The sequence below is a fragment of the Phaseolus vulgaris genome, chromosome 2 (assembly GCF_051622355.1).
Source record: "Phaseolus vulgaris cultivar YP4 chromosome 2, ASM5162235v1, whole genome shotgun sequence".
NCBI lineage: Eukaryota > Viridiplantae > Streptophyta > Magnoliopsida > Fabales > Fabaceae > Phaseolus > Phaseolus vulgaris.
The window spans coordinates 36251002-36275380 of NC_143499.1; the positions used below are offsets into that span (position 1 = coordinate 36251002).

Genomic DNA, 24379 nt, shown 5'->3' on the forward strand with positions numbered 1-24379 from the left:
GTACAAATCAATATTAGTATTTTTATTATTATTATTTAAAACATCGATTATTAATATATCTAATTTGATATTTTATGATTTTAATGATTAAAAAAATAAATTATGAAACCAATAAAAAAATTACTTGAAATTTAAAAAATGAGACATAAATTAACCTAGTTGACTGAAGAGAAGCCACAGTAAAGTCTTGCACAAGAGATTCTGGTTTCATACTAGCTTTCCTTCTTTCTTTATGTTTCGGTCGTTTTCATATTGGGCGACTTCCTCGCAAGGGAACTTCAGTCACGTCTCTATCTGCTCAATATTTTCCCACACAAGAATTGAATTGTCTAAATTCCAACATAGACCAATCAATAGTAAATACCCTTTTTAATTTCTATTTATATTTCTAAACGACCTTTACCATAACTAAATACCCTTCTTGTTCAAACACAAGGACCTCCTTCAATTCAAATTGCAGGCAAAATTTAATTACTGATAATTATTAAAAAATAGACTTTTAACTTTAACACAGTTTTATAAAATAGATTCATAAAATATAGGATCTCTAACTCACTCTTCTAGAGTGAAACTATATATAACAGGTATTTCGATAATGATAGTTTGATAAGTATTACAAATTCTATTAGAATAAATCATACCATATTAAAAAATAAATTTTAAAATTAACTTAACTTTATAAAAAATAAATTATAAAATAAAATTTATATCTATTTCTATCTTAATAATAATGAAATATATTTTTATTTTTAGTTAATTAGATTTTTCAATCAAAATAAGTAGTCTTATATATTGGGAGTCAAGCCACGTGGCCGCACCATGCTTCATTCTGACTTTTATGAGGCTAACATGCCTTCATACTTAGTACTATTTTTTATTTTCTTCTTAAAGAATCAAATAAATGGTAAACGCGTGAATTAACTTTAAACTTCACCCACAAACTCGGACGCAGAATTCAGCGAGCAAGCGCGCATGGCAGTTTCCAGGATCTATCCACAGAAAGAAAAAAGACACCACCACACTTCAAATAATCTATATTTTCCACATCTACAGTATCCCCAAAGACTTCAAATTAATTGCTTCCTCCTAACTATTTTATGCTTCTACCTTAATATTTTATTACTATAATTACTTTCTCTGCCCACACACCACTTCTGTTCAAACCACATCACACGTATGAAACCAAGACCCAACCCAAAATCAACAGCTCCTACCTTATCTTTATAAAAGATTGGAAAATCCTCTTTCCTTCAGCCACACTAGAACAAAATGGGCGCGGGGAAAGGGGCTGTTTGGATGGTCAAAGTTATAGCGGTGGTAGCAATCGCGGTGGTGGCGACTGTAGAGGCCCAACCGGAGGCCAAATTCGTGTGCAACAGCGCGAATAACTCCGCCTGTGGCGCCCTGATTGGGTACTCTCACGTGAACGGCACCACCCTGGGCGACATCCAAACCCTCTTCAACGTGAAGAAACTTGTGGACATCCTAGGCGCGAACAACCTCCCAAGCAACACCACAAAGCGCCACGAGGTGGGGCCCAGCGAGGTTGTGAAGGTGCCGTTGCCGTGCAGGTGCCTCAACGGGACGGGACTCTCGGACCGGGTTCCGCTTTATAAGATAAAAAAGGACGACACGCTGTACAACATAGCGACGACGACGTTTGGGGGTCTTGTGAAGTATCCGCAGATCACGGCGGCGAATAATATACCGGACGAGAATAATATCACCGCCGGGGCCACGATTTATATTCCGCTGCCGTGTAGCTGCGACGAGGTGGATGGGAGCAGAGTGGTGCACTATGCGCACCTGGTGGCGGCACAGAGCACGGTGGAGGGTATTGCTGAACAATTTGGCACCAGTCAGCAGATCCTCCTCACACTCAATGGCATTTCCGACCCCAAAACGCTTCAGGCCGGTCAGATTCTTGATGTTCCTCTTCAAGGTAACCTACCACTTTCATCTCATTCTCTTCCTCTTTCGATTCCTTCATATGCAAACTATGATTGCGCCTCTTTCCAAACGCATTCCCAATCCCAACCTACAATAATTTTGATTTTGTTCCTTCTAACTTTCATCCACCTTTTCTACTTACTAACTATGATTTTACTTTCTCAAATTCAAAACGATCTACTTTTTTTCTTTTCATTTTTTTAAAATTACTTAGTTTTTTTAAAAATTTAAAAATATATGATTTTAGTTTCATAAATTTATTGTTTAAAAACTGAAAGTACTTTTTAAAAAAAATATTTTAGTCAGTTGTATTTAAAACTGTGCTATATTAGTCTCTTGAATTTGTTATTTAGGAACTGGAAGTATTTTTCGAGAATACCATTTTAATTAGTGTATGTGATCTTAATATCAAATTTAATCATTTTTTAAAATTATCTTCTGATTATACAAAAAACACATTTATTTATAATATTTAATGAGAACAAAATAAATTGTCAATTAATTCTAAAATCTGTAGAAAGATGGACGAGAGTAATAAGGACTTAAAAAATATATTTTTTTTTGTCAAATGTAAGTTATTCCTCGAATTTTTTCAAAAAAACTTAAGAAATCAAAGCCACATCCACCCAACTTTTTGAAACTGCGTCGTGAACTTAATTTTTGTAGAAAGACTTCTCATTTCATTTCCCTAAAATTAAAGCTATAAATTGATTTTAGTTTATAAAAGAGCTAAATATATTTAACTATTTTTTTCTTATATTTATATTTTTTTCAAACATCTTTATTACTTTTTTATACAAACAACTTTCGGGTAGAAAATTATTATACAAAGATCCATTTGCTAGGTTTCGATTTAAATTTATTAAAACAAATGAATTATTATGTAAATTAGATACACGAAAGTTGAAATTGTTTTTTTTTGGGGTCTGGATAATGTTAATCTATTAGGATTTATCTAATCGTAGTGTATATGTAAGTATAATTAAGTTGGATAATTTATTCATAGAGTTTCAAATTGAAGTCTGATTACACGATACCACTATTTTACACAAAGAAAACATGACTACGCTACCTCCTGGTCCATTATTTACGTGTTGTCGTGTACCTGATTCATGAAGTCAATAGAAGTCCATAATGTTAATCTATTGAAAATAGTATTTTTTTTAATAATTGATTTTTTGAATAATTTTCAAACAGTTATACAGAAAGAGACGAATTGTTTTGACTGATCAGTTTTTTATATATATTCATCATTTATTTCCATGGAATAAAGATAAACTCTTTGTTATCGGTATTAAACGGATTTAAGCCTACTTAATTTTATAAAATCGATGTTTATTTTTATATACTATGAAAAATGTTTATTTCTAGAATCTTCAAACACATGATAATGTCTATCATGTCAGTCAAGTTCTGATTTGTAATCTTAAAAGTATAATAAAAAATAATATTTAGCATATAAAACAAACAATTAGTAGAAGGATGATGTAAGAGAATTTAGAATCCTATCCGAGCAATTGTAGCTTTGTGTAATCACTTAGTGGCGTAGATGAGAGATAAGGACGAATTTATATGTTGGGGTGATTGAATTTGTTGGTTGTGGCAGCTTGTTCCTCGAGTGTGAAAAATGAATCATTGGATTATCCATTGCTTGTTGCAAATTCTTCTTACGCCTATACTGCCAACGAATGCGTCAAATGCAAGTGTGACTCCAGCAACAACTACATGTGAGTGCCCCCATTTGTTTTTCACATATTATGTTACTACTTTAATTTGTGTTCTGTTGGTATTATTATATATACGTGTGATGTCATTTGTTATGTTGATTTTGTATTTAGATTACAATGCGAGCAATCCGAACTCAAACCTACCAACTGGTCTATTTGTCCTTCTGCGCAATGCTCAAGCAACGTCTTCATTGGCAACATCACTTCCCATACAGATCCCTGCAATCGCACAATCTGTGCCTATACTGGTTATACATTCCGCAATATCTCAGCAGAACTTGTAACGCAGAACACTTGTGCAGGTTAGTGCTAATAAGGACTTTAATTTCTTGTTTGTATCAAAATCCAGAGAGAAAATTGCTTGATATGCATGCATGCATAAATGTGACATTACTGACACATACCTAATGACATGCTTGGTTCTTTCTGATTGTGTTCAAATAGTGCCACCGAGTCCTTCAGGAGGATCTAGTGGTTCTGGTTCAGGAGCGCCCAGGAGCACTGTGCAAGGCTTGCTTTGGAGTAATCTTTTCATTGCTATTCACTTGGTCCTCTTTCTTGTCTATGTTTTTTAGTGAAATAAAATTTCTTTTGTGTGATTTGTAGCAAAAATGAAACACCCTACACTCCTTTAGCCATTTTTTATTTGACTAGACCACTATGTAATTTTGTGAGTTAAGATCGATCGGGTTGTGTTGCGAGTGTTGCCATAACCCAACCTTTTTATGTTTTTTCTTTACAGAGTTTGTAACTTGAATAAATTTGTTGAGAAGAATAAGAGTCATGTCTGAACTATTTTATTGTAATTAAAATAGTTCACATGTATTTTGTTTTGTATGTTTTTGTTTTGCAATGTTTACAACTTGAATTCACACTCATCCGATAATGTAATGTAATATCAGTAAGAATCCTAGAGTTCCAAAGTAAATTATGTGAGCTAAATTTTCTATAAATATCCCCATCAATAGTTTTGCTGCCCTCAGTACAAGATTTTCCCTGCTATGTATCAGAAAATGGTCTAGCTGCAAACTTTTCGTGCAGTTTGGTTCTGTTTAAAAAGCAAAATACCATATTTTGCACAGGCAAATTCCTGAAACTAAACTAGGATGTTTTGCGTCACTCATTGATGACATGATGCAATCATTTAACCCCAAAGCTCAATTTTTTTCTAAGTAAAAAACATAAAAATAAAATCCCTGCAATATTAATGGCATCCTCGTCAGTCCATTATCACAGGTTGATTACACTCGATTGCACACTAATAACTTGAGGTTTTTGGTCAAAGTCATCCATGATGGAGTGGAGACTTGCCTAATAGAAGTATTAAATTGCTCTTTTCTATTGTCATAATTTTTCTTCCATCATTATTGCTACGTACAATTTATTGTGTTACCTCACTAAAGAAGTAATAGATGGTTAAGTTGTCTCAGTCAAAAGCCTGATGGGAGGAACAAAAGCAGCCGGATTAGACTTTGTTGTTCTTTCTTCCACTGTCTTCATCTCCAACAGCCACAACACAAGCACCTTGCTCAAAGGCACCAGACATAATTATATGTTAAATACTAATATAAGAATAGTTTTGAAACACTAATAGCATTTCCAATTTAGATGCATTAATACGGGTTTTATATCAAGACTCAAATTTTAGAAGAAATTTTCTTACTGGTATGACATGGTGGGGGAGTGCTAAAATTAAGAATTAAGTCCTAAGAATAATTTTTTCAGTATAAAAACCCATATCTAAGCATTGAATGAAGTGATACTGAGTTTTAATAAGAAAATCTTACGAAATTAACTTGTAAGAGTTGTTTAAAAGTAACATGAGATAATGAGACCTATTTAATGTAGAACAATTGTTTCCCAAGAAAATTTTCAACTAATAAAATAAAAATTTAAACAGTTAGATAATAATAATAATAATATTATTATTATTATTATTACTATTATTATTATTATTATTATTATTATTAACGGCAAGCACTCTTGCATTTTTTATTTTTATTATTTACATATATAGAAATTCTCTTTTATATATAAGTATAAATAAAAAAATAAAAAATAATTTAAAAGAAAATAAAAAAAAAGGAAAAAAAAAGTTAAAAAGTTTGTAGATTCAAGATCCAACAGAATAAAGATAACGGAGACAATGGTTGGTTTGAATGGTTGAAAAATTATACATTAAAGATGAGAGAGGGACACATAGATAATAAATGATTAAAAAATGAAGAAAAAAAAAGATAAAAATGGTTGTTGTTACGGAAGCACATCACCCCAAACTTTCCTTTTTTTTTTCGGAGTAATGTAAGCAACAACTTCACACTCGTTCACCCGTTCTTGTTGTCTTTGTGTTATTCTCTTAAACGTGTGTCTATTGCGATGTTGTTACTGTTGTGGAGATCCAAGTCTTGACGTTCTTCAAGCTCAACCTTCACGATCCCGTCGAATCTCACCGCAATATGATAATCTTGGTTTTGACTTGTTCGACCTTTTTTGATAGAAGAAAGGAACTTGCGTTTGAGAGCAAACATAGAACAAAAAGAATGACACTCCTCTTTTTTTTGCCTTTCTCCCAAAAAGATTGTGGATTAGTCACTTAAAATTAGAGTTAGAAAAGCTTGAAGATTAATTAAAAAGTGGAGAGTTAAAATATTTTTGAAACTTAAAATAATGAGTCAAAAGAGAGCTAGAGGTTAACTAAAAAGTACTAAGCCAATTATTATATAACTATAACAATTATAATTAAAGTTAAAACTAAGTAACTCAAAATTAAGTCCTTGAAAAATGACCAGCAAAGTTTTAACATTCTACCAACTAACTTTTGTTGTCATATTATAATTATTATTAATATTAATATAATTAATAATATAAAATTATTAAAATTATTCATATATTTAATAACATTAATATTATTATTATTCAAATTAATAACATTATTAATTATTATAATAACATTATTAATTATTATAATAACATTATTAATTATTATAATAACATTATTAATTATTATAATAACATTATTAATTATTATAATAATATTATTAAATATTATTATATTATTAAATATTATTAGTATTATTAATATCATTAAATATTATTAATATTATTCAATATTATAAGTATTATTAAATATTATTAATTATTATTATTATTAATATTATTAAGTATTATTAATATTATTAAATATTATTAAGTATTATTAAATATTATTAATATTATTAAATATTATTAAATATTATTAATGTTGTCAGTATTATTAATATTATTAAATATTACTAGTATTATTAATATTATTAAATATTACTAGTATTATTAATATTATTAAATATTACTAGTATTATTAATATTATTAAATATTATTAGTATTATTAAATATTATAAATAGTGTTAATATTATTAATATTAATTATAATATTAATTTTATTAATATTTTTATTAAAATTATTTATATTATTATTACTAATATTATTAATTTATATATTTAATATCATTAATACTATTAATATTACCAATACTATTATTATTATTAATAATAATAGTATTCATATTATTAATATAAATCTAATAATATTATTTATATTATTATATTAATATTATTAATTTTATAATATTAACAATATCTATACTTATTAGTTATGATTATTATTATTACTAACGGAAACACAGAAACTCTTGTGTCTGTACATCCGTATTTTTTAGTTTTTATTTTTATTATATATATATATTTATTTAAATATAAATTCATGTGTATTTGTATGTATATGTATAGATTTATGAATATTAGTTATGATTTTATAATTATTCATTTGATAATAATATTTTTAATATTATGTATATAATTATTATGATCATAGTTAGTAGGTAATAGAGATCCGTGGATAATAGTTCGTAGGTAATAGAGATTCGTGGGTAATAAATATTTGTGAGTAATAGTTAGTAGGTGATAGAGATCTGTGAGTAATAGTTAGTAGGTGATAGAGATCTGTGAGTAATAGTTAGTAGGTGATAGAGATCTGTGAGTAATAGTTAGTAGGTGATAGAGATCTGTGAGTAATAGTTAGTATGTAATAGAGATCCATAGATAAAAGTTGGTATGTAATAAGATTTTTGTGAGTAATAGTTGGTAGGTAATGCTGAATTTACCTACAGATTCAAATTTGTGGTAATATCTGTAGGTTCGTGGATAATATCCATAGGTAATGTTGTCCGTACGTAATATCCGTAGGTAATACTGAATTTACCTACAAATTCAGATATAGTGGATAAAAATCCGTAGATAATACTGATTTTTTTATAGTGTATACCAATTTTTTAATCAATAACAAAATGACAAAATGACCCAAATAAAATGTTATACTAATATAAAGATAAAATAGAAAAAAATTGTGTATACCCCAAAAAGAAATCCTCTTTTTATATTTATATATAGGTATAGATTATTATTATACCATGAATATAAAATTTAATTTTATATTATTTAATTGTTATGTATGATGATATTATTTATTTTTATAATAATTAATTTTAAAAATGCATATATAACAGTTTTTTATTTGACTCATAGAATAATTTATTTTACAATAACCATGTATAAAAGTAAAACTCCTGTCAAATGAATAAGCGATAGTAATATAGTGTAAACATATTATATTATCCTCTAATCACAAATAACATATTAAGGATAAAAGTAACAATAATAATGTTTTTTTTTTCATACAAAAATGACATTGAGATAAGAACTTATAATCTTATGGTTGATGATAGGTTGACTCCATCACTTTTATCTCATATTCAAATTATACTCTATAAATTATTATTTTTTATAATATTTAATTTATATTAAACTTTACTATTTGAATATAATATTTTATTATAAATAACTGCTAAGTGGATGGAGATGAAATATAGGATGTCAAAGAGATATTTTCTTAATCTCATACAATATACTCAAATTTTATACCATTATATGGATGTTTGTTAATGGTGTTTGTTTGGATATTACAAACACATCCGAAACCAGTTTTAATGGATTGAATTTAGTAGTAAGAAAAAAATTTAGGGTCGAAATTTGCAGCTATTTCCAAATTAAAGAACTCACTAATATTTGCGTTGGAAAAACACATCTTCAGAATTAATTAGAAGAATAAAATTTAGAATCGCTTGTTTTTGAGCTTATATAACTATCATTGATATGAGAATCAGAATTAAGACAGAAAAAGTATGCCACTGATGACACTGTGATAAGAATTTAATGTGCTGCATTTAGCATTACATGACAACAGAAGTAATCGAATAGAAAATTGACTGTATAATTGAAACCTCCATATTATAAGCCACACAACAGTTTCAAGATTTCATCCCTCCATAATATGACAAAATTAGATCTCTCTGTTTTCTTAACCTTGTAGTATGCAGCACTACTTATAAAATCCTTTCAGTGAAAGCAAGCCAAGATCTTATTTCTTATTGTTCAACTGTGAAGGAGACAAACCCCTTGGCTTCTTTCTCACTCTCCATAACAACAACGTTATCTGACATATTGGTCACAGAAAATGTTACAAATTTAGGTTCATCTTGAGCATAAAATGAATATTGAAAATGACTGATTCTATTAGGAAACACCAAAACCGATGAAAAATCAGCCACCCACTTTGTGCCATTTCCACTGGCAGTTAACTTCCCAACGGTTGATCTCAAGCTCATGCCATTGGCATTGTTGCCATCAACCACCACTTGATCAATGCTACTGAATTCCCCATCCAGACTTACAATAGGAACCTTCCTTGAGGGATCACCACTGAACATGTTGTTCATTATATTTAGGCCAAAAATCCTACCTTCTATAGACTTCAATACAATATTAGCATCCCCTAGAAATAACCCATTTGTGACATGAACTTGAACAGGATCTTCCATGACTATTCCAGTGTAATCCATGTAACAGTTGTCAATTCTAGTCAGAGAATTACCAGGCAATTTCACTAATATCCCTATGCCACCAAAACCTGTTGCCTTATTATAACAATGCACCCCTGTTAGAATGTTAGCTTGACCCCTTAGAACAACACCAATGGCCGCTGAGAAAACCACAACATCTGTGATTGCATTATCATTACTAGCAAGATCAATGGCCACCCCTGAGAAGTTCCTCTCACCTTTGTCTCCACCCACGGTTGAGTGTTGCCCAAGAAAGCAGCTTGTGATGTAGATCTCGTGTCCTTTGTTGACCAGAATTCCTTGTGTGGTGAAGTGAAGGAAGAAGCAATCGTTGATCCGGATTCTAGCCGAATCAACAATGAATAAACCTCCTCCTCTATAGCTTGAATCAAAGAGAACGTCCCTGAAAGTTATGTCTTCATAGTAAATTCCACCATTGCCATTTTGATCAGACTTTGATGACCATAACTCGACAAGATGTCGATCACCAGGAAATTCATCAGATGCTCTCAACGTTCCTTCTTTTACCTAATCAATAATACTTTTTGTGAATTTCAGAAGCAAAGCTTCAACATATAAACTATGTTCTCAAGTGCACAACAGCAAAAGTCCTTTTTTCAACCCAAAATTTTACACTACTAACCAATTATATTAAATCAATTGTTTGGGTATATTTGGTCAAACTTTTCTTTATAGATTTTTTTTAAAAAAAAGCATGGCTTATTGTATTAGTGTTTGGGTATGAGTATTTATGTGAATTCATTTGAAGTATGAGTTTTAAGTCATTATAAAAGTCAATAAAGTTACTATAAGTTAATATAAAACTTTCTCTAGAAATTATAACTTAGTAATACTTTTTAAGAAACCCAATCATCATTAGGAGAAAGTTGTTTTTTTTTTTAAAAAAGGTTGTGCCAAAATTACACTAAATTGGTTGTTGCTCACAGAAAGAGAAGTGCAAGATTCATCATGGAAATGACTATAGCTATTTGTAGGTTCTATCTCAGCAAAAAGTTAGAAAGTTCTTGCTTAGTATTGACTGCTTTGCATGAGGTGAAGAATGGTAGTAAAGCAAAGGTTTTTCTTAATATTGGTCACTGATTCTCTGACTTCTTTTACTACTGCTGTGGGCTAATCTTTCTTTCTCAGGAAAAATGTTATATATATATATATATATATATATAAGTGAACATTTAGCAACATAGTAGCTGTTTTTGTAATGAAAGCTTTAAAAGGAACCATGGCAAAAATGGTTCCAATTTACTATGATAATATTAAAGTAGTACATAAACATCTTTCAAAAAATTGTTAGTTGCTGGTGGGAAGCAAAGCAGAAACAGATAATTTATGACACATGGTGATATAAATTATGCTCATGTGCTTTCTGCAATTATAGCCACATAAATAATAATCAGATTCAGATCGTTAAGCTTAAGGTATTATTTAATTATATCTGATAAAAGAACATTTTCATTTTGAAATTTAATCGTAAGCATCACATTTTAAGAGACTAATTAAAAGAATTGTGATCAAATGAAAAAGTGTATTTGAAAATATAATTAGACCAAATGCTACAACATCTAAAAACATGAAAAGAAAGTAATATCTTCCATGGAAGAAAAAAACACACTATCATTCCAATCAAACATACAAAGAAACAAACTACCTGAACTACAAACAACATAGATTTGAGGCAGAGATAACAAAGGAGAAGAAAATAGATAGATAGATATATACTAACCACAACATTGCCAGTACCAGAAGGGAATGTAATGGGTTTGCTGATTTTGTAGTTTCCACCTTCCAAATCAATCACAACCCCTCCAAGCTCATCCACTCCTGCATCCATCTCATAACCCTTCTGCAAACCAAAAGCATCTTCCACTGCTTTCAAAATGGCATCACTACTCTCTTCATTCCCACTTGGATCCGCACCATACTCAGTCACGTACAACACTCTCCCTTTCTAGCATAAACAACCAAACAATATCATTAATGGCTTGTCACAAAAGAAGTTCTACAGATAAATAAGTTGAAACAAGAAAAAAAAAAACACTTTTTTTTCTGCAATGAAGTGTGTCTTGGTTACCCTATGTGTTTCTGGTGAAGCAACTGGTGATGCCAAAGGAGTTGTAGCAAAATTTTGAATCTTTCTATCAAGCTTGGTCCAGAATGCTGACAGCTTTTTCTCCCTGCTGAAAGTGAAACATGTGGTGTCTTCTAGTTGTAGCAGCAGCAATAAGAAGACAGAACACACCGCTAAGAATCTCATTGATCTTGAAAAACACAAACAGTGTTGAAATAAACAAAAGGAATTGAGTTTGTGCTGGTTATGTAGTAGAGAAGTGGAAGACTAGTTGGTGGGCACAGTGAACATTTTCTTTGTTTGAAGTTTGAGTATTTATAATGAATGACATGTTGAGTCCTATAAATATCTGTCTGATGTAAGCCTTAAAAGAAGACACCAAAAGCGAAACCACCAAAAGTTGTTGTAACTAGGATTTCTGCAAGGAATAATAAACTCGCCCCCAGTGTCTTCTTTTTAATCTTGTTTGAATGAACAGATTCAACAAAAAAGACTTAAATGGAACATAGTCAAAACTTAATTAGCTTAATTCCCTTTTAATTTCTGTGTCAACGGTCAAAAACTCACATTCATCCAAATTTTTTAAAAATTTCATAGTTACCAAAACTTCCAAATTTCTTTAAAATAATTTAAATTAGTTTCTTCTATTAGATTGTTTTTATTAGAACCAAATTATCTTAACAATTCTGTCACTGTATATTAAATTATATGTGCTTTTATCATATTAAATCGTTTTTTAAAAAGATAACTATTATATTGAATTGATTTCAAGAAGGTTGGGAGTAAAATTAAAAAGAAAAGTTTTGAGGACGAAAATTACGAATTTTAACACAGAACAAATTTATGTAATTAAACCTAAAAAATATCCTCAATTAATTGCGAACTACCAATTGGAGATTTTTTATTAAAAAATATTTTGAAAATTTGAAACTTTTTATTTATTACAATTTTATATTTTTAGTAAAACTGAAAATTCAAAAGTTAATGACTATAAATTATTATAAAAATAATATAAAATTATGTGTTATAACATGGTCAAGGACAGGACAGCTACATTAAGGCAGTTTTTTTTATCATAAAAAAAATCATAATTCATTAAATTAATATTTAATGACTTTCTTTTTGACCCAATTTTCAATTAAAAATAAATTAACATTTTAAGGATAATTATGCTTAAAACAACCCCACTTCAGTTTTAGTAAACTGGATATACTACAATCTTCTCGTTCAATTATGCACATAATTAAATTTTATTTTTAATTACAAAATCTCAATCATTGTTACAGTAAATATTGTTTTTATCTTTTACCAAATAAAACATATTTATCTTCCATACTAGCCAAACATGCATCAACTCCACCCACTTTTATTTATTTATTTCACAATATAAAAGTAGAAAGTTTCTATTCTCTTTATACTAAAAACAATCAAGATTTTTCAATTGTTTCTAGTTCAAATTCTTTATATCTGGGGCAATTTTTTTTATATAGATAAGTATACTTTTTTTTTAAGCATGTGAACTTTATATCTTTGAGTGGCTTTCAGTTATGAAAAATATTTCAGTAATGAAAATAATTTTTATTAAGTTCTTTTGAAATTAATATAAGGAAATTTTTTAAATACTACTCTACCGGATACTATTATTAATAGTAATATTTTTGTCAAATATCTCTCAACTTTATATATTCTAAAGTGTCAAAATGAGCAGCAAAAGAAGATAAAATTGAATTCCTAGGATGAGAATCAAATAGATAACTTTTAAAGGGAATTATTTATATTCAATAGATTAAAATATAATTCTTATTAAATGTTAGGAAAAGAGGGAGCACTTTTTTTAAATGAAGAAATGAGCAGTGTGATTTTGGTAAGAAAATTGGGTGTTTTTTTTTATCTATTTTATATAAGGGAAATTAAGAAGAACATTCACATGACTTTAGTGTAAGGATGTAAAGAATTTTAATTCTTGTGATTGAAAAATGGAGGTGCCTAATTGACATGGTTTTTTAGGACAATTTTTGAGTGAATTTTGTGAGCAATGTTATGTTTGTTACAACAAGAATGGAGGGGCCTAATTGACATGGTTTTTGTGGACAATTCTTGAGTGAGTGATATTTTGAGACGACAGATAAGTGTCAATGTGTAATTTTTAGAATTGAGAAAATTGAACATTTCGAAACTTAATTGTTGCTTAATGTAAGAAAATTACAATCCGAGAATTATTAAATCTGATTATATATTTTGAACCAGGAAACAAATGAAGAAATTTAATCCCAATTTTTGTGTAAATTTCAGATGAATGTGAAGCATTAAAAGAAAGAAAGTAAAAACTTAATTGGATCACAAGAAAGAAGAAGTAAAGAAGAACAATATAAAGGAAACATCTCGCTCAAGCAAGAAGATTTAGCTCATGCTAAAATTATCCATATTAAATTAATGATGCAGTACTAATCTAGCTCAGGCTAGAATTGCTCGCCCAAGCTAAAATAACACTGAATGATTTAGCCTAAGCTAGATTGGCTCGCTTGAGTTAAATTTAATTAAATAAATTATGGAACAAAGTTAAAACAGGGGCAGTGGAAAAAAAATAGGAGGATTTTATAGAGAAGTTAGTGAGAGAAGAAGAAGAAAACTTTGTTCTCAAGAGAAGAATCTGCTCAGATCAACCCTTCTTATGCAATTCAGATCAAGAATAAAGATTGGAGGAGCTATCATCAGTGGCTAAGTGTTTTCAAACTTGGGATTGAATGTAATCTACTATGATCAAATGTATTCTTGGTGATATATATATATATATAAATAAATAATATTCTCTTTTCTACTTTTTCTTGGTATTTTCGCTTCATGCTTATTGCTAGATTCTATCTGATCAATGAAGTCTTGGTTTTGATCCTTAAATTTATCTGGAAAGTATTTTTAAGGATCTGAAAAAGAAGAAAACACTTGACAACTTGTAATGCTAGGAATAGGTTTCAAGTTATTAATTGCATCATAATTATGTTCATAAAGCTGGATGGTTTTTTAGATATCTAAGGAATCAGTGTTTGAGAAATCATGTTATGAATTTCATCTGTGAGGAATCAAGGTGAATGACTTTAAGTTAAGCATCAAGAATAAGTAGTTTTGAGTATTATATATTGTATTATTCCAAAATACAAATGATTAAGATAAACGCAATTCAATCCCAAGTATTTTTATCTATATTTGATAAGTTAGTTTCGTAATTACTTGTTTAATCACATCTTAAACTTTGAGTTATTTCGGGTAAAAGTGTTAATTTAGTTATGAAAAAGTTCTCAAAGTTATTTTCTATACTTGATGAGTTTTATAACAGAACATCTTAATTAGAATTATTCCTTGTGGGTTCGACATTCGTACTTTAAATGGTACTATATTACAGTTGATTCGGTATACTTGCCGGGATAAATCAACAAGTTTTTGGCGTCGTTGCCGGGAAACAATTTCTTTTAAGAATTTATGAAGTATAACTTATTAAGTATTGTGAATAATTTGTCTTCTTTGTGAATAGACATGTGTTTAGATCTTATTCTTTTGTCCTGTGCTAATCCTTGCTTAAGTTGTCTTAGATATATGTTATTACGAGGACAAGTTCCTGAAGATCAATTGGAATTTGACCCAGAAATTGAAAAGACAACTAGAAGAAATCAGAGCAAGAAGAGAAAAGAAAAGAAGAAGCAAGGACAAGCAAAAGGAGAATCTTCCAACACTCTCAACTCACACAATCAAACATAGTTACAGATGGCTGATAATAGACAAAATCCACCTAAAAGGACATTGGGAAACTATGCCATGCAACAAGGACCAAGGCATTTCTCCAGCATAGTCATACCTCCTGCCACCAAATCATTAGAAATGAAGCCAACTTTTCTTAGCTTAATCAGTACTCATCAATTCATTGGAATGGATCATGAAGACCCTTATACTCATCTATCAACATTCTATGAGTTGGTTGGAACCATGGCCTTTGAGGAAAATGATATTGAATTTGTTTATTTGCGTCTATTTCCTTTCTCACTCGCAGGCAAGGCAAAAGAATGGTTAAAGTCGCATCCAAACCAGAGTTTAAGTAGCTGGAATGATGTAGAAGAGAAATTCCTACATAGATTCTTCCCACTTTCTCGATATATCAAGGCTAAGTCTGATATCTCCACATTCAGGAAAGGGCCAGATGAACCTTTTTGTGAAGCTTGGGAACATTTTAAAGTGATGTTAAGAAGGTGTCCTAATCATGGCTTTGAGGATATTGCTCAGTTGAACATATTCCACAATGGTTTAAGGCCTGATACTAAAATAATCTTGGATGCTGCAGTAGGAGGTACAATAATGATTGTTGATGCAGAGCAAGCTACAAGAGTCATTGATGCCTTAGCCTCAACAGATTACCAAGCTCAACACGATAAACATACAATGCAAAAGAAAATGGTGCTAGATCTTAGTATTTCAGATGCAATTTTAGCACAAAATAAAATTTTGACTCAGCAAATTGAGGTATTAACCAAGCAAATGTCAAGACTGCCTCAACAATTACATGCAGTAAATTTTCCTTCAATTCAGAATCAAGTTTCGAAGTGTGATTTTTATGGGGGAGATCATCTTAATGGACAATGCTCTTATCAAAATCCATCAGTGGAAGAGGTTTAGTATATGAACAATCAAGGAAGGAAACGTGGCTTTCATTTAACTATCCAAATAACATGGCTCAAGGGTGGAGGAATAATCCAAATCAAGGTTTTGGATGGAAGCAAGAAGTTGGATCATCTAACAGGCAAGCTCCTTATCAACAACAACCACATTATCCTTCCATTCATGAGAGAACATCCAAATTGGAGGATACTTTTGAGAAGTTCATCCAAACCTCTCTATCCAATCAGAAAAATACTGAAACATCAGTAAGAAATTTAGAGACACAGGTGGGGTAGTTGGCTAAATAGTTAGCTGAAAATCAAGGAAGTCAATTTTCAGCCAATACACAAACCAATCCAAAGGAGCATTCCAAGTCTATCACTACCAGAAGTGGGAAATTTATAGGAAAAGGGATTGGAAATAATTTAGTTGTTGAGGAGGAGGATTTAAAAAATAGAGAGATTGAAAGAACAAATTGAGGTTGAAGGAGGAGAAAGAAGGAATAAGGAAGATATTGTAGATATTGAAGAAAAGATAGAAAAGAATCAAAAAAGTGAAAAATAAGAGAGGAGTGTTCATATAAAAGATGTACATTATCCACATGCTCCTATAAAGAAAGACAATTTGCAAGATTTATGGATATTCTCAAATGATTGCAAATTAACGTTCTGTTTACTGAAGCTTTAGAGCAGATGCCTACATATGCTAAATTCATGAAGGAATTATTGATAAAGAAAAGAAAATTCAATGACCAGGAGATAGTTGAATTAGAAGCTTGATGCAATGCAATAATTCAAAAATCATTACCACAAAAATCTAGAGATCCTTGGAGTTTCAGTTTGCTAGTTACCATAGGAAATCTCACTATTAGAAATGCATTATTGGATCTTATTAATTTGATGCCTTTATCAATGCTGAAGAAAATTGGAGATGTAGAAGTGAGACTAACAAGAATGACTATGCAGTTGGATGATAGATCAATCAAATATCCACATGGAATAATTGAAGATTTGTTGGTAAAGGTAAATAAATTTCTATTCCCAATAGATTTTGTTGTTATGGATATTGAAGAAAATGTTGAAGTACCTTTAATATTGGGAAGGTCATTCATGAAAACTGCCAAAGTTATAATTGATGTAGACAAAGGAAGATTGAAGGTTTGTGTTCAAGATGAAGAAGTAAGCTTTAATGTTTTTGAAGCAATGAAATATTCAAATGATCAGAAAGAGTGTTTCAGAATGGATATGATTGTTGTTGAACCTTTAATGACGTTAATCAGACGTCAAGCTATATGATGTTAAACGAGCACTTGCTGGGAGACAACCCAATGTTTTATTTTGAAGTGTGTCTTTAATTTTCTTTTGATTTAGTAGTATGTTTTAATATTTGATGTCTTTAAAACCAGTTTGATTTTTGAAATGGTCATGTTGGATTGAAATGTTAGGTGAAATGAATGGATGAAAGAAAGCTTAAAAATGTTTGAAACTATTGACAAAGACAAAATGAAAATTTTCAAGAAAATTTCATTGCAGGGTAATTTTAGCTTAAGCTAAGTTTTTATAGCCTAAGCTAGATATGCAGAAAAACAAAGAAATTTTGTTCTGCAAGTTTAGCCTGAGCTAAAAGGATCTAGCTTGAGCTAGAAAAATTTGTTTCTCTCGGTCAAATTTTAGCTTGAGCTAAAATGACCTATCTTGAGCTAGAAAAATATGATGCTCTCGACCAAATTTTAGCTTGAGCTAAAAAGACATAACTTAGGCTAGAAGAAGTTACTTTGTTGATGGTGGAGATTTTCTAAAATAAAAAAAATAAAAATAAAAACTCAAAATTTTACCATTTTAAAATTTCAATCAAAATCAGTGAGCCCTATTTTCATTTACTTTACTCTCAGTTTTAAAACTTCTCATCCAAAGCTTTCATTTTCATTCAAGCATTTCATCTAAATTTCCATTACCAAGGTAAGTACTTCCACTACCATCTTCATAGTCATTCTTGTTGCCATTCCATTCAAGCAATTCTTCATTCTATGATTTCATTCCCAAATTGCTACAAACTCAAAAATCCAACTTGTTGATTTATCCTAACAAGTATACCAAATCAACTATGACTCAAGTAAAGATAAAGAAATAACAAATCTTGATAAAAAAATAATAAATGAAACAATAAAAACTTTAGTCCTTCTCTCCCTTTTCTCTTTTATAGTAAGTAATGGAATTCAAGCCCCATTTTCTTGGTTTCATACAGGTTTTTTTACATTCCTGTGTGTACACTATTGAGAATTAAGTACTCTTAATCTACTCACTAAACATGAGCATGGTGAATATCAAGTGCTACCCTAAAAAATATTCATTGCACAGTCATGTGCAACTCCACTGCCTTAGCATTCTACTCCACATTGTTTGAGGACTGGACCAGTTTGTTTTGGCAAGAAAGGATCAATCCTAACCCAAATCAAAGAGAAAATTGATGCTAGAAGAATTGACCAAAGGACAACAATAGTAGGAGTCCTGTTTTGCCTTCCCATGAGACCTTTGAGGAAGGGATATAGGTGGACAATAACCCAGAAGGCAAAGAATAGCTTCCCAAACAAAGGACCCCATGAACCATAGCCATTGTTAATGGCATCAGAGACTCCAGCCACAACTCCCACCATATTCAAGATAATAAGAGTGGTTGGTGGGATGAGAAGTGTTGTCCACTTGAACAGGTACAGCTCTCCAAATTCAGCATCATCTGCTGCTTTGGCTGTGACAGTAAAATTGGTGTCCACTCCTCCAAGAACCTTAAGGAGACCTTGGAATACAGCAAAAAGGTGAGCAGATACACCTCCAATCACCCAAAATTGTTCATTGCGCCACCAGTCTTCAAGGCTAACACCACTCCACCTCAGCTCAAGCACACCAGTTAAAATGATGGAGATGAAGAGAGCCATGAACCATACACTAGCAAGGTTGGTCAACTGCATCGAGTAGACCTTGTCAGCAAGGCATGAAAACAATAGAAACACTAAGAAATTATTGCATTATTCAAGACCATCAGGGTAGTGTAACAATAAAGCAAATGCTATTAGTTCTTTTTCGTGAATTTAAAATCTCTATTTGTATGCCGTGTTAAGATTGATCATGACCACAACATAATAACCCAGAACCAGGTGATAATTTCTCAAGCACCGGGGATGAAATTGATCACAACAAAGCAAAGAAAACTAGTTATCCTAGTAAAATGATAAAAAAGGAAGTAATAATTGTGTACTTACTGCTGGGATGATGAATTTTCCAGTGAGAAGACAAACTGCTGGAATTGTACAGTATGCAAGTAGAGGGAGGGAAGTGAATGGATAAACAATGGTATTGGTATAAGCCAACCTCTCCAGCCATTTCAGTTTTCCTCCATAGCCATACCACAATGGACAATGGCGACTAAGAAAAATTTCAACAGAACCAAGGGCCCATCTCAGAACTTGGTGTAACCTATCTGATAGATTTATTGGGGCAGATCCTTTGAAAGCTGCTCTTTTTGGCATGCAGTATACTGATTTCCATCCTCTACAATGCATCTTAAACCCTGTTAAAATATCTTCTGTGACTGAGCCATATATCCATCCAATCTGCATGGAAACATTCATAAAATTTAGTAGAACTCTGTGCATGGTTTTTAAAGTAAATGAATGCTTAATCAGAATAAAATGAAGTACCAAGCAAACCCAAAAGTTCCTTCACCTTAAAAGTTCAGTCTTATTGTAATTAATGAGATGATTACCTCTTTTCCCCATTCAGTCTTCTCTTCATAGCCACAACTTATAACATGAATAGCTTCCTTAATTAGTGATTGACTATTGGTGCCTTCAGGAAGTCCACCATTTTCTATCAAAGTGGATGCAATGAAAACTGGTGACTGCCCAAATCGCTTCTCAAATTTCTTTTGGGACATCAGGGATGATTTCTCTAGCTCATCGTAGCCTTCAAGTCCTTCTTCAATCTCTTCAAGATCAAACAAGGACTCAGACCCTTTTCTAACATAGTTCTTCCCCATCATTTTCTTCTTCTTGGTGTATAATCTACTAAAGAGACCCCCTCCTCCTCCTGATTTCTTCTTTGACTTGGATTTCCTTGAACCACCACAACAACAACAACACCATGCAGGCCAGCAGTCACAAGTCATCTTTGGCCTTTTCTCAGATACTGGTGGATCATATCCATATAGTGCCTGCCTGTTGAACACACATCCAGTACCAACGTAAACTGGACCCTGAATCCCGTCAAGGGCTTTCATATTTATCTGCCATGTAAGCAACAAAAGAAAACACACATTACAGATCATTCCAATGCTGTTTGCAGATATTAAGTTACATAGTAGATGAACGCCACTTACATCAAAGAATACAATATTGCGATTAGCATATCTATCATGCCGATCAATACCATCGAATCTTTGTGGAAATTGGACATAACAGAGCTTCTTTCCTATCTGGGGGTCCATCAAAAAGCACATGGCCTCTCTTATAGCCTTGCTATTGTTTATGTAATGATCACAATCCAGATTCAGCATGAAAGGTGCATTTGAAAGCACAGCTGAAACTCGAACCTTTAAAGTATAGACAACAAAGAAAGAATTATGTTACAGCTATAATTGTACTATTCTTGTAATACTTGAAATAACCAACACAACCTCTAGATTTTGGACCTACCAAAGCATTCATAGCACCAGCTTTCTTGTGGTGGTTATAGCCAGGACGCTTTTCACGTGAAATATACACTAGCCGTGGCAGTTCCTTGCCTTCTACGTCCAGTGCACCACCACTTCCTAAATATACCTGCCAAGGTAAATCCATGAGCCACATCACCAGAAAACCAGTTATTCCAATCATTAACTTTTCATGTTACCCTCTAAGGAAAGAAAATTTGTAAATCATAAGCGTTATATTTTTCCTTTTCTCCGTTGTCTCTAAGAATTAATTAGAGGGCCAAAAAATATAGATATTAAAATGTTCCTACATTATGTTTTGTTTATTCCTTCATTATAAGACAATGAAGAATGCACAAAACAAGAACTAACTAGAGGATGTGAATCATAGTCAAACCTGAATCATTCCTGGATGATCACGAGTACTGTTCCCAGGCCAAGGGGTACCATCCTGCATCACCCACCCCTCCTCTGGCTTCTTCTGAGCTTTTGCCACTAAGGAATTAATTTTTACTTTAAATTCTTCATATTCTCTCTGCAGTGGAGAAAAAAAAAAGAGAACAAATATAAATGAAGCAAAAAATGATAAATGATTACATGAAAAGAGAGTTAATAAAAGTCCGATCATGTAATAATTTCTCAGAAAAACATACACACACACAACCTTTTTGTCCTACCTTCATGGCCCTTCGTTCCTTCACAAAGGTAGGAAGCACCTTATCTTTCAAGTAATCAATCTTCTGAGAAAAGTAGAACTCAGGTGCCCTTGGCTCTATGCTATACTTCTTGCAAAAAGGAACCCATCTTCGTGCAAATTCAGAAGTTTCTGAAAGTGCATCAAAAAGGAGCATAGATGCACCATCATCAGATACATAGCAGCACACCTTCTCAACCGGGTAATCAACAGCCAGGATTGAAAGAACAGTGTTTGCTGTTATAATGGGAGGCTCTTTCAAAGGGTCCACAGTACTCACATAGACATCAACTGGGGCTAGAAGGTTTGGCTCCCCTTCACGCTCAAACCTCATGGACAAGCGATCCAAGTAAGTTTCACGAGTGATGGGGAACCATTTGGGGAACTGGTCAAGTATCCATGACAGTGCAAACCATACTTCACATATCACAGAGGCAAGCCACAGTGGATATGCATCATATGCTGGAGTTAAGACACGGAAACGGAGGAAGAAAACGAGGATAAAGAGCCTCATGATTATGACTATGCGATATGGGTTTATTAGACTTGAAGATATTGGGACCTTACGCCACAACGGTTGCCTAGCTTCTGCCAAACTGCAAGGTGCAAAAATGAAAGTTGCATGCATCATGTTGCAAGGTAAACATTGTATAGCACGGTACATTCATGAACTCGTAAGACACTAAATTTATTATTTGTATTGCTTATAAAATTGAATTATATATAGTAAATTCCTGAAGTTTTTAAATGGATACCAAACTGCACAGAGAAGAATGTGACATTTTCAACCTATGCTGAAACCTGCACTTACACGTAGTCATCTTCTACTTGCTCATCTTTGCCTTCTTCTTTGTTTAGAAGACCTCTCTTTTCTTGCCTGGCTTTCCATTGCTCTAATCTTTCTTCCCATTCTCCATTACTGAAGAATTCCTTCTCCCCTTCAAATTCCTTACCAGCCACTACAGAACAGTGGATCAACTCAGAGAAGCATTCATAAATTACAGATAAAAGAAAGAAAAATTACCTATATGGAACATAATTAGCAATTGATCATAACAATTTTGACTTACCACTTCCGGCTGTAGAGAAAGCTTGACCTTTCTGATGCCACTGCTGTTCCTTGTAGTCTTTATTTTCCTATAGAAATCACAAACAACCACACATTCATTCACTTTTATAAATCCTAATTTGTGAAAAAACATGAAAAGGGAAGGAACAATGTCTGCATTGCATGTATCATTTGAAGTTTGATTAAAAATAAGAGCACAAGATTAGCATTATTATACGGGTATATAAGGTGGGAGTTTTAGTTTTTTTAAGAACAAGAACATTTGATCACAATCATTAGATTAAAATTAACATTTTTGTATATGTATTATTATTTTTCAATAAACTGGTAGAGCTAACTAATGCATCACTGTGTTAGTTTTGTGTGTGCAGTATAAATTCAACAATGATTTTCTATTTTGTAATTAAATCATGTGAGATATTTGAAAGATCATGCAACAAGAAGTAGGATTTTGCCATCATATTAAAAATTTACCAAATGATTAGCATCATATTTCTCTTCTGGATCATCATGAAAATCATCTGCATCAGAATGCTTCTCATCATCACCAACTACTCTAGGACAACCTGCAGGAAGACAATGCCAAATTTTCTTTATATCAGTTAGCCTACCTTAGTTTTTTCCAAAAACAAAAGGAAGTTCTTAGGAATAACAACAAAGTAAAAGGCCAACGATCATAAGCTAAGATAACCTTTGTGGCGTTTATAGCGGGTGTTGCACTGAGGGCAGCATTGGTTCCCTTCACTCCTCTCATACTCATAGCAGGGTTGGCAAACGGGAAAACTACACACATGACAAGCCACAAACAGCTTCCCATCTTCCCCATGTCCAATCTGATCACTACAAACTCGACACACTTTTGATGCAGAATGACGAGTAGGAGGTCGATGCTGTCATATCATAACAAAATATAGTAAAACTTCATGAGAAACTGAAACCAACAAGGAAGAAATTGACTTACTAGTAAGAAAACAAGTTATTTGTACTAAAGGAAGGAGTTGAATACCTCGCCTGAGCCACATGGGAAATGGGAATGAGAAGCAGCCATGGAGTTCAATGCCATGGTGATTCTATTGGAGAAGTGGGTTTTATAAGAAATGGTGAGGGAGTTTATATGAATAATAATATTATTATGGAAGAGTAGTGTATGTATCTACCAACTGTGAGTTAGAGAGTGGTTGGTTTGAGTCTAAGAGACGTAAGGGAAAGATAGGTGAGAATGTTATTTTGGTTTTGCTTGCTTGGACTCAAAGGAGGCTTCTTTTCTGTTCTGCTTCTAAATACATCAACATGAAACATATTGAAATACTGCTCATGCACATGCACACAACTACACAAGCTTCTTCTTATAATATCTTGTCCCCACATTCGTTAGTTGACAACACCAAAAACAGAAAAAGCAAATTTGTAGGGTGATAGCACATAACAAAATTAACAGAAATATATTTTTGTGTAGCATTTCTATATATCCTTCTTCTATCTACATGTGTATTACACATTTTTTTATCAAGAATATTCTTCTTTCCTTTTCTTTTCTAACCATGGTATCAAGAGTTGTTTAGCTTCTATCATGAGCTCTAATTTTTTTTTTCTTC

General features: G+C 31.8%; 3 protein-coding genes and 1 pseudogene across 3 annotated transcripts; 1 reads left to right on the forward strand and 3 right to left on the reverse strand.

Moving 5' to 3' along the window:
• Positions 1-1252: 1252 nt before the first annotated feature.
• LYM2 (lysm domain GPI-anchored protein 2 precursor) lies at positions 1253-4514 on the forward strand. The gene is made up of 4 exons (XM_068613516.2): positions 1253-1942; positions 3557-3677; positions 3789-3979; positions 4122-4514. The coding sequence occupies exons 1-4, from the start codon at positions 1270-1272 to the stop codon at positions 4250-4252; spliced, it is 1116 nt and encodes a 371-aa protein (XP_068469617.1). The 5' UTR covers positions 1253-1269; the 3' UTR covers positions 4253-4514.
• A 4410-nt stretch (positions 4515-8924) lies between these two features.
• Positions 8925-12094, reverse strand: LOC137809724 (polygalacturonase QRT3). Its single transcript, XM_068610814.2, has 3 exons — positions 11701-12094; positions 11353-11577; positions 8925-10139 (listed from the first exon to the last, which is right to left on the reverse strand). The coding sequence occupies exons 1-3, from the start codon at positions 11881-11883 to the stop codon at positions 9138-9140; spliced, it is 1410 nt and encodes a 469-aa protein (XP_068466915.1). The 5' UTR covers positions 11884-12094; the 3' UTR covers positions 8925-9137.
• A 3750-nt stretch (positions 12095-15844) lies between these two features.
• On the reverse strand, positions 15845-15950 carry LOC137813085 (small nucleolar RNA R71; annotated as a pseudogene).
• Positions 15951-18344: 2394 nt separating this feature from the next.
• LOC137811685 (cellulose synthase A catalytic subunit 4 [UDP-forming]) lies at positions 18345-23975 on the reverse strand. The gene is made up of 12 exons (XM_068613515.2): positions 23791-23975; positions 23476-23674; positions 23259-23350; positions 22786-22852; positions 22527-22674; positions 21699-22311; positions 21419-21556; positions 21026-21151; positions 20710-20922; positions 20098-20616; positions 19595-19945; positions 18345-19297 (listed from the first exon to the last, which is right to left on the reverse strand). Exons 1-12 carry the CDS (start codon positions 23845-23847, stop codon positions 18716-18718), a joined length of 3105 nt encoding a protein of 1034 aa, XP_068469616.1. The 5' UTR covers positions 23848-23975; the 3' UTR covers positions 18345-18715.
• Positions 23976-24379: the final 404 nt, after the last annotated feature.

Bases quoted from the DNA above. Each gene is read 5' to 3' on its own strand.
- LYM2 (XM_068613516.2), top strand. From the start codon at position 1,270: ATGGGCGCGGGGAAAGGGGCTGTTTGGATGGTCAAAGTTATAGCGGTG. The intron at 1,943-3,556 runs GTAACCTACCAC...TGGTTGTGGCAG, and splicing joins TCTTGATGTTCCTCTTCAAG to CTTGTTCCTCGAGTGTGAAA. The intron at 3,980-4,121 runs GTTAGTGCTAAT...GTGTTCAAATAG, and splicing joins AACGCAGAACACTTGTGCAG to TGCCACCGAGTCCTTCAGGA.
- LOC137811685 (XM_068613515.2), bottom strand. From the start codon at position 23,847: ATGGCATTGAACTCCATGGCTGCTTCTCATTCCCATTTCCCATGTGGC. The intron at 21,557-21,698 runs GTAGGACAAAAA...TCTCCACTGCAG, and splicing joins AGGAACGAAGGGCCATGAAG to AGAGAATATGAAGAATTTAA. The intron at 21,152-21,418 runs GTTTGACTATGA...TTACCTTGGCAG, and splicing joins ATCATCCAGGAATGATTCAG to GTATATTTAGGAAGTGGTGG.
- LOC137809724 (XM_068610814.2), bottom strand. From the start codon at position 11,883: ATGAGATTCTTAGCGGTGTGTTCTGTCTTCTTATTGCTGCTGCTACAA. The intron at 11,578-11,700 runs GTAACCAAGACA...TGTTTATGCTAG, and splicing joins CTTCACCAGAAACACATAGG to AAAGGGAGAGTGTTGTACGT. The intron at 10,140-11,352 runs GTTAGTATATAT...ATTATTGATTAG, and splicing joins CTGGTACTGGCAATGTTGTG to GTAAAAGAAGGAACGTTGAG.